The 13,818-nt window shown below is 40.7% G+C and overlaps 1 protein-coding gene across 3 annotated transcripts in view; it reads left to right on the plus strand.

The window, feature by feature from the left end:
- Positions 1-13,818, plus strand: part of DENND1A (DENN domain containing 1A) — a 486,903-nt gene that overhangs the window by 151,361 nt on the left and 321,724 nt on the right. For all 3 annotated transcript variants that reach the window (XM_040963819.1, XM_040963821.1, XM_040963820.1), the window contains one exon: positions 7,345-7,394. In XM_040963819.1, coding sequence (XP_040819753.1) covers positions 7,345-7,394 — 50 coding nt within the window. The remainder of the gene's footprint in view (positions 1-7,344; positions 7,395-13,818) is intronic.

The raw sequence follows: 13,818 nt of genomic DNA on the forward strand, positions 1-13,818 counted from the left end.
ACAGAATTTAGAAAATGTTAGCAGAAATACACTTTTTTTGGGGTACCATATCATTAGGTGAGACAAAGAGTTCTTACAAGTTGAAAGTATAGCCACCCATGGTGTAAGAAAATTCTCCCATATAAACCTTAGTAATAAGAATGTTTCAATAACTCAGAATGTCTCCTTTCTTTGCCCATGTTTGAACATATTTAAAAATAATTTTTAGACCTTTAGGAACATTTGGAAACAGTCTACCATTTGTACGTGTTAATGTGATTATTGAGGCTGTGATCCAAGGCCGTCCTTTAAGATATATGAATATTCAATCATACCTTGAGAAAATATAAACTACATGAAATATATCTTAGCGCTTAATTATAGGACACACACACACACACACACACGGTACTCAGATACTTATACCACTGATGTGCTTGCTGAATTCATTTATCTTTTAAAATTAGAATAGATTTGTGGGGTGGAGGGGAAGTTGTAGGTAGAGGTGCTAATTTAGTTCAGAGGTATTGGAAGATTGGCAGGAGAGAGAGGTAACAGCCAGTTCTGTTAGTCCTTTGGTTGTATTGGTTTAGAGGTTTAAGTTGTCATTAAGGCACAAACTAGAGCCACTTCTCTGACACAGTTTTTATCACATCTGCTAGGCTTGTGTCCCCAGAGGAGGCGTGGAGAGCAGTGAATTCAGCATGGGCCCATTATCGACTGCTTTTTCGTGTGTTGTAAAAGGAGTGAGACCTCAGGGAGGCTTGGAGCCTCCTCCCGTGTAATGTCCAAGTCAGATTTGAAGGACTGGTGGCAGGAAAGCTTTGGCCTTGGGGTGTGAATTCTAAGAAATAGAGGCACAATTAAGTTTAAAAAATTCAAGGACTTTGAGCTTGATAATGAAAGATTTTTTTCCCCTAGACTAATGTGAGCAGAAAAGTTGCCCATCTGTGCACATTTTTGTGTGCATTTAAAATATTTAAAAGCTGACAGCTTTTAATATGCTTACAAAATAGTATTTCTACCAGTGCTCTTTTTTTCCTTTCTTTTATTTTTTTTTTCTTCTTTTTTTTTTTTTTTCTCCCTAGTAGTGTCTTCCTGAGGGCAAGTCATTTCAGTGAAATCATGTTTGCAGTTTTACTTCTGGGACCCTTTTCCTTTGGTATGTGCTGGCTTTCGTCCCACCCACCACTCCCTAAACCCTCCCCATCACCCCAACTCTTCTTCCTTTTGAAAACACTGGTAGGTAACAGGGATTTGCAATGTTGAGGGAAACGAACTTGGAAAAATATTTTGGAGTAAAATTAAGTCCAAAAAGTCACATTATTGATGCCATCCAGTGCTAATTGTAAGAGATCATAACCAGATCATTTGTTCTTTTTGGAAATATGTGAAACAAGTGTTAAGAATGTGATTGGCATTTGACATTGGTGTTGTAAAGCCCGCTCTGTTTTTAGCCCCTTTTAAAGTTGGTGAAAGTAGATCTTAGGAGGAGGACGTCACAGTCTCGTGCTTACGGAGTAGCTTTGTTTTGCACGCCAAAATCTTTTGAAGGGAAGAGTGCAAGAGGATAAAGGAATTTTGTTGAAAAAATTTTACAGATAAAGTTCAGTACTTTTTGTTTTAGACTACAAAAGTAAGGAAAATTGATACTTCAAAGGAGTTTTGGAGGGTGGCCATTCTATCATTGTACAGCCTTCCTCTTATGCACTTAAAGGTTCGTGGTAGCTTAGACGTAAAGTTTATTATGATCTGTGTTTACAGGGTATGATGAGCTTACTGCTGCACACTTATCCTTGGCAGTGTTGATTCTGTATATTTGTATTCCACAATTTGCAATAATTATGACATAGACATGGATTAAAATCAACTGAAGCTTTTAACAAGTCAACTGGGGGGTAAATATTGAAATGGGCCAGAGAAAGGAAGCAGACTGTGTAGCATTTGAGCAACCCTCTTAGAAATTTGACCCAGCTTTTATGTTGAAGTGTTGAAAGGCCTTTCAGTAAAATCCCTTATTCAAAGCTGCCTTTCCTCACTAGAAAGTTCTTTAAAAACTGAAAATTTGATAATAATAATAATAATAGTATGGATTTTTGGTTGGGAAAAAGATATTTCCTGTTTTCCCATTTAGGAAACTTCTGATCAACATTCCTGAGCTAAGTATTAATCAAGCTCCAAGTTCTTCTGCTTTTACCCTTCTTAATCACAAGCAGCTAAAACCTTTGTAAGCCTTCCCTTGGAGTCTATGGTCTTGACTTGAAATAGTTTAAAGTAGAAATTTTGTTGGGTTTTTGTATGTTTTGATTTTGCGTGTGTTCTGTTTTTAACTTTCAACTTGAGTTTAAGATCATCAATCAAAGGCTTTTCTTTCAAGTCAGTGGCACCGCTCTCAACTGCAGGAGTTAGAGGGTCAGCATTTCCTCCATGCTATTAAAAAAAAAATTTAAACATAGAAAGAGAGTATTTTAGGAATTTGAGCTCTACTGATCTCTTCATCACACACTTACATTTTGAAATGAACAAATAAATTAGGTATAAGAAACCCAGGGAATGTTCTAGCAGCTCGCCCTGCTCTTCTTCCTACTCTTTCTTTTTAACAAAGGTAAATTACCCACAGCTATATCTGCTTTCAGCAAACCACAGAGGCTAATTGTGGCTTTACATATTTTAAAATATAATTCATTTATTCAAGCTGTCTTCTTTATTAAAATTTTTTTTGTATGGATTCCTTTCTCTGTTTCTCTCCCTCTCTCTTCCTCCTTCTCCCCCCCCCCCCTCTTTTTTTCACTTAAAACCATTGAGAATGTGCCTCATCTCCCACCATTCTGTCACTCCACTGGACACTGTCTTCCACCTCTGCATTTATCTTTGCGTGGCATTTGTTTGCGGGGTGTGCATGGTTGTGTCAGACTGTCCGTTTTTTTTATCTGCCAAATCTGATCTCGGTTTATAGGCTTCACTGAAACAAAGCAAGCAAAGTCTTTGACATCTGAGAATGATGGCTGCTGTATGATTCCTTACACTCCCTCCTGCCTCACACCACAGGTTCAGAGTGAACTGGTTTAGCCTTCTCATTATCTGTACCCCTTGAATTTTAGTCTCCCAAGTTTGGCTTCCAGGTAGGATTCCAGAGTGGAAACTGTTATGCATTTACCACTTTATCAGGTTTTTTTTTTTCTTTCATCTGCTGGTTCACTCCTTAAGTGGCCCCAACACCCAGAGCTCAACTGATCTGGAACCAGGAGCCAGGAGCTTCTTCCAGGTCTCCCATGTCGGTACAGGGTCCCAAGGCCTTGTGCCATCCTCCATTTCTTTCCCAGGCCACAAGCAAGGAGCTGGATGGGAAGTGGAGCAGCTGGGACACAAACTAGTGCCCATATGGGATCCCAGCACATGCAAAGCGAAGACTTTAGCTACTAGGCTACCGTGCCGGGCCCAACACGTTACCAGGTTTTAAAGACAGTGGTTCAGTGCCAGCAGAACATTATCTACTTTGTACAGCTTGGTGTGCATCCCCTTGTTGGGCCTTCAACCAGGTGAGAATTGGGATTGTGTGACAGGAATCCAAAGTCAGACCAAGATGAACTTACAAATCCTTCCTGAGTTTCATTTGTAGATATATTTGCATTAGCTGTGTTAATTTGATATTTTGGTTCATGCTCGGAGGTTTGGCATCTCCTTATTGACAGAGGTTTGTAGAGGCTGTTTTTCGGCTTGGACTGTGTATGTGTTGTTTAATGCATGCTTAACTGGAAGGATTGGCTGACTCTCCATCACACATCCTGCCTTCTCTTCCCTCCCTTCTAGCTCCGCTCTTATTACTTCCCACATGATATATCATATATTTTGTTAGGAAGAAAAGCCCTTTTGGAAATTGCCTATTTCATAAATTGTCTGGTGACACAAAGGGGTTGAATGCTGTGTTCTTGTCTCATTTATTTTGAAAACTTTGCTACTGAACTCACCTTAATCAATGAGCTGGTGTTGTCTCCAATAAGTTATGTGTTGGATATATTGATTGGGAGGGATTTTAGAAAACCCGTCTGGGGTTTATAATGTCAGCAGTGTTTTGATTATGAAAAGGGTTGGAACCTGGGGACATGGAACCAGGTGGCGAATGTCCTAAAGCCGGTGGTGACATGGTGGACTGCTTCCCTCCTGGGATCTAGTTCATGCCCTGCACTTTAACTGTGGTGACTGGAGAGTGTAGATTCACTTTTTTTTTTTTTGCTCATTAAAATGTTAAAAAATCAAACTGTACATAAAAAGATTTGTGAAAATATAAACTTGGGAATTGATCTGGAGAGCTGGCCCACAAGCCTGCCCACCCCTGCCTCAGCAATGAGGTCATTTACATTTCATCAGCTGGGCCGCATCTCCAAGGTCTGATTTATGTGGCGGTGGGGCAAGTTGCACTGAGGATTCTTGTCTGAAGAGCTCGTGCAGGTTAGAGACCGGGCAGAAAACAGGAAAATCATCTCAGAAAGAAAGCCACTCCACCCTCAGACCAGGTCACAGGTTCCAGAGAGCAAACGGGGGGGCTTGCTGGTGGTTAGCGTCTGCCTTCACACGGAAGTTAGCATGGAGGGACTGCAGGGTACTCTGGCATACACGTATGCTCAAGATCTGTTGGAGTCAGGGATTTCAAGCCCGTTCTTTTGGAGGGTGGTGCTTCTCACGTCCAAGTAATCATGCTTTTCTTTGGAAACGGAAGAGAAGGAGTTGCATGTGTATGTTACAGTGTAAGGAAAACATCAGTACTAAGAAAATCGGTTTATTCCAGCAGTCCCCACTTACACAGAAGATTGCTGGCTTCCCATTCCCCTTCCCTGTCCCAAATCAAGAAGTGGTTATTTCATCTGATGTAGATGATGTGTGGGCTATGCCCGATACGGAGTAGATGCTTTTTTTTTTCCCCTTCCTACAGCAGATCACCATCTTGTTTAACTTATGTTAGAATATCAAGCTTGTGGAATATCCCAAACATAAAGAAAAATATTGCAGTGTACAAACGTGTGTTTACATCTGCTTGGATTTCTTCCCTGTCTCCCCATCCCCCAACCCCAGGTCCCCACTGCTTAATTAGACTTATCACTGCTTCCTTGGGTAAAAGGAAAAGCTCCTGGGAGGTGGCTTACACTCAGCGTACATAGAGTATTTTGATATTTGTTGTAATATTATCTGACAGACAAGTTCAAGGTGGGTTATTATTCTTGACATTTGAAAGTGGTAAGTAGTTTCTATACATTGTAGTGAGTAATAAGTTGGGCATATTAGATTCCTTTGAGTGTGCTGTGGAGCATAATGCTTTCTTGCAGCCATGGGGGTTCTTTCTTTCAAAAATCTTTGAGGCCTTTTGCCAGTGCAGCTCCAGCATAGAGTAGAGCAGTGCTTTCTGCACCTGTAACTTTGGAGGGGTGAAGGATAACTGTCTTTGTAGCCGATATTGATAATGAGTGAGCTTGGTACTGAGTCGTAAGGAATGCTTGGTACATGACTGAAGTGAAGAGATACTTTGTGGTGTTTGAAACTTGAAGTGACAGCCATGTAAGGACATGTTTTTGTGTATTTAAGGAATAAGAGTTTTGCTTAGATGGGTTATCATGTATTTCCTAATTAAATACATGGCCATTAAAGTGGAGGTTTTGTTTCATATGTTTCTCCATATTTGCATGATAAGAGCATTATACCTTTGAAATCGCCTTTGTTCTGATTCTGCATTAACTCCTAAACTTTGTTTAAACATTTAGTTTAACAGTAATCTAGATGGGTATACTAATGCCATGTTATAAAGTTAAGTAAGTTAGAAATAATGCCTCTTAAGAGCATGCTCAAGTATTCTTTTCCACTCCCCTGTTTATTATTTTGTGACATGCCTTAACACTGCTGTGTTATACATAGGGCCAGGCCAAGATGATATTAGAGAATAGGATATGCTCAATTGAATTATGTAGGCGGGACATGCTCTGGCAGAGCAAGTCAATGTGCTTTCTGCTTCATTGAGTGGGTTATTAGATTGATGTGGTTTATTTCTTGAATGATAGAACTGGTTTTAAAAATAAATGAAGCGAGAAGCATCAATTCAGTTAGCATTGATAATTCATTATTATTGGTTAGAAAACTGCTACATTTGTAAACTGATCTTTAATTTATTACTTGGATTAGGATTTGCAATGGGCAGGTTTGTTTTAATTTGAACCAGCTTCTCAGTGACTGAAAAATGTGTTCTTCATTTTGTCTTGAAGTTGGGGTTTTAAATAGTTAAGAAGCAAATCAAATGCATGAAAGGAATACTTTTTTAAAATTTATAACGTTGGTCTATGAACTCATGATGAGCACCAACTGTGGGCTATCCAAGCCTGCAGTTAAATTAAGTCAAACTAAAGAGAATCCTGTGAAGGAAGTAATAATTAATTACGTATAGTTGTGTTTAGCTGTGAGTGTGTCTCGTATGTGTGAAGTAGATCCATTAGGAAAATCCACCATTGTGTATTATGTCTTATGTACCAATATGTATTCTTTTTTTTTCTGTCTGTAAGAATATTGTCTAATGAAGAACTTTTTGGGTTGTGCATCTCTTTTTGCACCCTGATTTATGTGCTTGATTCCTGATTTATGTGCTTGATTTTATATACTCTGTAGTTATTTTTAAAAGACATTTAAACTGATGCTTTGCTGGGGATTTTCATAGATTATAAGCAGGTAAGTGTGTTCAATTATGATATTTAATGAAAAATAGCACATACTTAAAATGGTTACAGTTTGATCCCAAAAATAAACTTTTGTCAGAAATGGCAGCTTTTTAATAAAGTTCAGTAATTGAAGTTTTAAACTCTTTAAAAAAAAATGTGGTTGCGATGTTCAGGGACAATTATATCCAAGTTGGCTTTCTTTTTTGCTGTGATTTAGCCTATTGATGTTGGGAAGCACCGTCTAATCCCGGCCCCCTCTGTTCCTAGGTAACAGGGGAAAACGGTGCCAACAACAGCGGCCCTGCCAGGCCAAACCCATGTGGCTTGGTGTTATTCACTCTGATCCATATGGTCAGGCTGGAGAGGGTCCCTGGAGGGGTGTTAACACTCAGCAGCCCGACTGCCTCCCTCCCCTCAGAGCTCTCCTGCACGGCTCCTGCTGCTTGCCCATGTGTGATTCTTGATTAATTTTTCATTTTTAATGAAGTTTGATCATGTTTATTATTTCTCATGATTGACTGCCTGGTACTCCTCCCATGTAATTGATAAAGCCCATATTTCTTCATCTGTCTCCTCTTTCTTTAGGGTAAAGTTGCTGGATTGTGTGCTGTGGTTAATGTTAGATTTATTGGTCCCATTAGATGTATAAATTATCTCTCTTTCTCCACAGGAAGTTCTACAGACTTTGACCAAGTTCTGTTTTCCCTTCTATGTGGACAGGTAGTGTCAGATTTTTGAACTTTCATAGAAAAAAAAAGTGTCAATAAACCTGCTATGGAAAATAAAAACCACACCATTCTTAACATTCTGTCTGTTTAACCGTGATTTAAAACACCTATGTGGCAAAGAGAGTTGTAATATCCTCCTTTCCTGGGGATTTTATGGACACTATCAAAAAGTTTAAAGCTTAGAGCTTTGTATTGGTTGGTTTGTGGGCTGTTTTTCATGACATTACTTTTGGGAGGGGCGGTTATCAGACTTAAACTATGATTAAGAATGGTTGGTATTTAATGCTTGGTATTTTAATGTTTTATTTTTTATTGAAGTATGATTCTGTTTGGCTTAAATAAATATTATATGACTCCATGTTCTTATGACTGTTACACAGACTATGCTTTTTCTAATTATCAACTTAAAATTTATATCAGCATAAGGCTATCTTGTTTAAAGGCTGTCAGTTATTTGGGCATGTTGCTAAACAGTGTCGTACATTTTGTTTTGTTGCAGAAAAATGATGTCTCTGGGGAAAACAACCTTTTCTCTAAATTTCCAGGCTACAAGAAAATACACAGAAAATACAAGAAAATACACATCTCAACATTTCCCTAGTATTTACGTTAGGTCTAATTAAATATTGGACAGGGAGCAATATAAGAACTCCAAGATAGTTAAATAGTATGATAGTTAAACAGTATGTTTTAAAAACATAAGCCATTGGTTAGTGTTAACAATTTTAGAAGAGCTTTTTAGGAACTTTTCATGAAACTGTAATTTACTAATTACATCAATAGATTGGCCAAGAATCATGAGAACCATTTTTTTTTTTTTTTTGAGAAACTTTACTGTGTTTTATTTTTGCAGTTGTTCATTTGTCAACTTGTTGTTCTCTTTAGTTTTCTCTTAGTGGAAAATTGAACCAAGAAATGGTACATATGCTACATTTCAAAAATTCCACTTTTAGTGACAGAGAGGTTGTAGAAAATATCCTTGTGAATGATAAATGGCGTAATGTGTTCCAAGACAACTGTCAAAAGTGCCCATCTTCAGGAAGGTTCTCTTGTGTGTTTTCGTGTACCCAAACAAAGCAGGATCTGAAGAGTTTAGTGATTTAGAGAGCATGTGGGTAGCATGCTGCCGGAATCTTTCTTTATTTTATGGTACTGGTGTCCTGGTTTATCTGGCATACGTTAAAAAATGGTGTGAGTTGAGAATTGGTAGCCAAAGGAGTTTAAGAGTACTTAAAAGCAAGCCTGGAATGTTGCCAGCCCCTTGCAATCACTGCTCTCCCTGGTTCTAACATGTTATTTCTTTAAGCCAATCAACCATTGTGGTATTTCCAGACTCAGACCTTTTTAAATCCTGGTACCAGGAATGTTTTACAGCAGGTTGATGCTCAAAACAGAATAGCCTTAATTTTAAGAGGGTCAGTCTTTGTAATGAGAGTCCTCTTGTCTCTTCTCTATCCAATTCCTGCTAAAAATAGAAAGGAAACGGGTTTTGTTTAGAGATGTTTAATGCAAACTTCACATTTATATGTATGAATTAGCGATGCATGAAATCTCCTCCAGTCACTTATAAAATGTATCACAAATTATGGCAAGGGCATATTTATGCTAAAAGTCATAAAGCTGAAATGTTTTAAAAATGTTGCTAGGTGTTTAACAAAGAAAAATAAGAGAGTTCATTTTAACATGACTTCTTATTAGAGTGGTGACCTGTTATGGATAGGCATTCCTTAATTGATGTTGTAAACTGTATTAGAAGAACTGCACAATGAGATTAGCCCCCACCCCGCACGGCTCCCAACACGCAGGCACATGCACAAACCCACAGGTATGTGTGTATGCGCATGCCACTTGTCTCTCGTTCATACCACATATGTGTGTCTACTAACCTACCAGTCTGCACGGTTGCATTCTGGAATGGAACCAAAAGCAGAATTCTTAATTCTGTTTTTTTTAAAAAAAGATTTTATTTTAATTTTTTTTATTGGAAAGTCAGATATACAGAGAGGAGGAGAAGAAACAGAAGGATCTTCTATCCATTGATTCACTCCCCAGGTGGCCACAGTGGCCGGAGCTGAGCTGATCTGAAGCCAGGAGCCAGGAACTTTAACAGGTCTCACATGTGGGTGCAGGGTTCCATGGCTTTGGGCCATCCTCCACTGCTTTCCCAGGTCACAGGAAGGGAGCTGGATGGAAAGTAGAGCAGCCAGGATTAGAACCAATGGCCATTGGGATCCTGGTGCATACAAGGCAAGGACTTTAGCCACTAGATTACCGTACTGAGCTCCAGAACATTGAATTCTACAATATCTTTTTTCATCAATGTCAGATAATTCTCTGTTGTTGGAAGGAGTATTTTTTTATACAATAGTTCTCTCCAAATTACCCTGTTTTAGTCATGTTCTTTTTACTTTTTTCCTCCAACAACATGGCTTAGGGATAGACATAAGAGATAATAAGAACAGTGAAGTTCATTTACAGTAACTACATGGGTTTTAATGTCTCTATTTTATCAGTTAGTTGCAGCAAGCACTTTCAGATGGATATACCCATATTCAAAGGCCCCCAGACCACCATCCCCGCCACTGGCTTAGAACACACTGTGGCCTGGGAGATGAGCGGTGCCCTAGGTAACTGTGTTCAAAATGAAACCTGCCTCATCTTTCCAGGGACTGTGCTTTTCTACTGCAAAGAACAGTGATACAAATTCTGACATTTCTTCCCTCTAGCAAGAGTGGCATTTTTCATAGTCATCATCAAATCACACGTGGACATGGTCATCTTGCCGTCTGTTGTGTTGTTTTAAGATATTTCTGAAGCAAGAACTTGAGAGAAATAATAATACTACAATTTGCTCTTCCAGGGAAGTCCTTTCTCATGAATTATCTCATTCTATCCTGTTGCCACAGAGATAAGTTCCATTATCTTCACTTGAAACCATTTAAGTCCCAGAGAAATCGTTACTTGCTGAAGGCCCATTGGGCTCTTAGGCTGTCCTACCTGTCTGTCTCCTAAATGAATACAGTTTTCCCCAAACGACCTTGTGGTGAAGGTAGTCACTGATCAGAGACAGAGGAAGAGGGAAGGCAGGAAATTTGTGTTTGCGTTCCTTATCCTGGGTACAGCACTGGCCACAGTCACATTTCTCATTTTTTCCTCTTGGTGGCTCTAGGAAATGGGTGGTGGTGATATTCTTTTTTTTTTTTTTTTCTTTCCCCAGAAGAGCAAGGGAAGGTTCAAGGATGTGTAGCCTTATGTTGTGTGATGTAGAGGAAGTAAAAAATGGCCTCAGACTTGGCAGCTTGCCCTCCATGTGTTTCCTGGGCTTTTCCAGAAAAAAAAAAATGGTAGAGACTTTTTAAACGGTATCAATCCAAAAGGATAGTGAAGTTAGAAATGAGCAGGTCAGCAGAGCTCGAGCTGCTGAAGAAGACTTGTGTTGAGGCTAGCATGAGGTAGGCAAAAGGAAGGGAGAGCCTGACACCCCATATGCACCCAAGAGCTGCACCGAGGATTGAGCCTGGGTGAGCTGAGAGCTGTTCAGCCAAAGCAGATGGAGCCCGCTGGGGAGAGGGTAAAGTGTGCCATGCGAGCTTGGGCTCTGGCCACAGGAGGCCTTGAAAATGTGTGGGAACAAGGCCACAGGGTTTTAACGCAGAAATGCATCTGCTTCAAACTCCCTATTATACGAAAGGGAAACCGAGATCCACAGAGGTGAAGTGACTGGTTTGTGCCCACAGCCCTGTAGTTAGGGAGCTGGGAGAGGTCCTGATATTCAGATTCCACTCTGGAGTTTTTGCTGCTCCATGGAGGCGGGGGAGGAGGGCTGTAAAGTGTCAGGGCTGAATTTCCTGTCACTCTCAGAGACTTCTCACTGTTATTGATGAAAATACTCTTTTAAACATGAACAACAACCAGCAAAACAAAAACCCTTCTACCCCTTCCGTATTGTGGTTATTTCTAACTTGCCCTCCGTAGCTGCCAGTTGGCGTCCCTCAGTGACAGCAGTCCAGACCCTGTCCAGACCCTCAGTGGATAAGGGTAAAGCTACTACTCCTTTGCATGTCTGTTCTCATTCCTGGCAAGTCGCAGACCATCATCGGCCCCCACGCGGTTGCCCAGAGAGCTCACTGGTACACAGAAATGACAGGACATGAAATGAAATGATGCCATCTTTCCTTGGGACAGAGGCATTCCCTGAATGGTTCAGAATGCAGGAAGGAAGTGAATGTGGTTCAAATACTCTTTGCCATTTTGTTTTGTTTCCTGGAAGTGCTGGGCATCATGCTGTATTTATTTTCAAGGTTGCCATCCCCAGTATGCCCACAGCTGAGCTACAACTTGCCCAGTGGGTCCACTACTGAACCCACATTTGTGGTGTCCAATTGTGCCACTATCTGCTTTGCTACACCGTATTGCCTCCGCTAGATCCATCACAGCATGGAGTAGCCGAACTCTAAAACTGATGTTGAAAGCAATATATATATTTATTGTAGAAAAGTAAGAAATTCAGATAAATGAAGAAAGTGAAACCAAAGCAGGTACAGCATGATTAGCGTGCGCAGAGCAGGCTCACATAGCCAGGGGAGCAGGCAGAACTGTCCGGTGGAGAGCAGATGTGTATTGCCTTGTCTGACCACTGTGAGCTGCACCTGGTCCCGTCATTTGGGGTCAGTGTCATTCTGGCCACTTGAACCTCTAAGCAGGGAAGATGAGAAGCTTGAGGCTGAGGCAGATGAGAGGCAAGCTTATGGAAAGAAGCTTTGAGGTTCATGGAAGTATAGGTTGGGAGATGTCGTGGTTGGATACAGCTTGATTGAGCAGAATCCTCCATGCACACAGAGGAAGAAGAGGAGCAGCTCTAGAGGGTGCCTTGTACTTGGCTCAACAGCTAATCATTCCTAAGCTGTAATAGAGAATAGCAAAGTCTTTCAGCTATAGCTCTTGAATCTGGTAGTTTTATAATTACATAACAATAATTATCTTAAAAATTTTTAAGCCGATTTTTGTGATTTTTGAAAGGCAGATTGACAGGCGATGGAGATATTCTGTTTGTTTGTTCCTTTTCCAAATGGTCACGATGGCTGGGCCTGAGTCTGGGACCTAATGGAAGCTGGGAGTGTAGACCTCAATCTGTGTCACCCACGTGGGTAGCCGGAACCTGAGTGCTTGAATCTGCACCTGCTGCCTTCCAGGGTGTGCACTAGTAGGAAGGCAGAATTGAGAGCAGAGCTGGGAAAAAAGATGCGAGTATTCCAAGAGCTGTTGTAACCTGCTGTACCAGATGCCTGCCCCTAATGATCCTTCTGTTGTGTGCCTTCTATGCACAAGCTACGTTATGCATGTTATTTCTAATCCTCACAACTCCTCTACAGAGAGGCTGATCTCACGGTACAAGATCAGGGCCAGTGGATATAAGTGGTGCTGGAGAGAGGTGCTTTCCGGGATACTAATCTGAAGCTTCATGCTTTATCTTTCTTTCTTGCATCCTAAGTCTCAGCCTACGTTGAATCATTCCCAACAGTTTGAAAGTGTTCTTCTATCCTAAAAGTCATACCCACTTTTGCCTCCTCATTCCTAAGCTGTTATTGTGCAATTGGTCATCTAATACCTCCACATGACTCGGTACAACAGGCAGCTTTTCCCTTCTCATCTTCATGCATGCGTGCAGTTGACCACTTCCTCCTGTAGGTTTTGCCTGAATGTTCTCTTCTTCTTTGATGGTCTTGTGCCCACCCATCCTCTAAATCGGTGTTCCTGTAAACTAGTCCTGGATCCTCTTTTGTTTCTCTGAACTCTCCCGCTCCGTGCTCTCGTTCTTCACCATGGTGTTAAATACCATCTGTGTGTAGATGATTTCCAAATTTATAACTCTTGTCCAAATGTTCTCTCCGATTTCCTTACTGGTATGCTTAACTCTCTGCATGGCATTTCTACAGAGGTGTTCGATGGGCTTTTTGGACTTCACCTATCCCAGTTGGGAACCTGGGATAACCTATCCTCTGTCACCAGAATTTCTTAGTCTTCTTTGTTGTCAAATGGTAAAATTGTGCCCTTTGGCTCCCTGGTTCTCAGTGCATCTACAAGCCTGTCTTCCATACCTGCTCGCTATAAGCTGAGCTGTCTGCCCCTTGGTGTCTGCTCTCGCTGCCTGCATGAAGCTGTTGTCCAGTCTCACCTGCCCCACTGGCATAGCCTCACCTCCCTGCTCCTGCTTGTGCTTGCCACTTAACAGTCACATCAGATTTTTGACTCTATAAGCCAGACTTTTTCCTCTTGATTAAAACCATTTGTTGGCTTTCCATTGCCCTTCCTAGATAAACAAGTAAGTGAACAAATCAAGTCCCAGTTCCTTCCTGTGATCATGAGAACCTCTAGCTGGTCTGGTGCTTGCTTTACTTAGCAACACCATTTGGTGC

Source organism: Ochotona curzoniae, unplaced genomic scaffold (genome assembly GCF_017591425.1).
Source record: "Ochotona curzoniae isolate NIBS_2020 unplaced genomic scaffold, NIBS_Ocur_1.0 scaffold_3208, whole genome shotgun sequence".
Lineage (NCBI taxonomy): Eukaryota > Metazoa > Chordata > Mammalia > Lagomorpha > Ochotonidae > Ochotona > Ochotona curzoniae.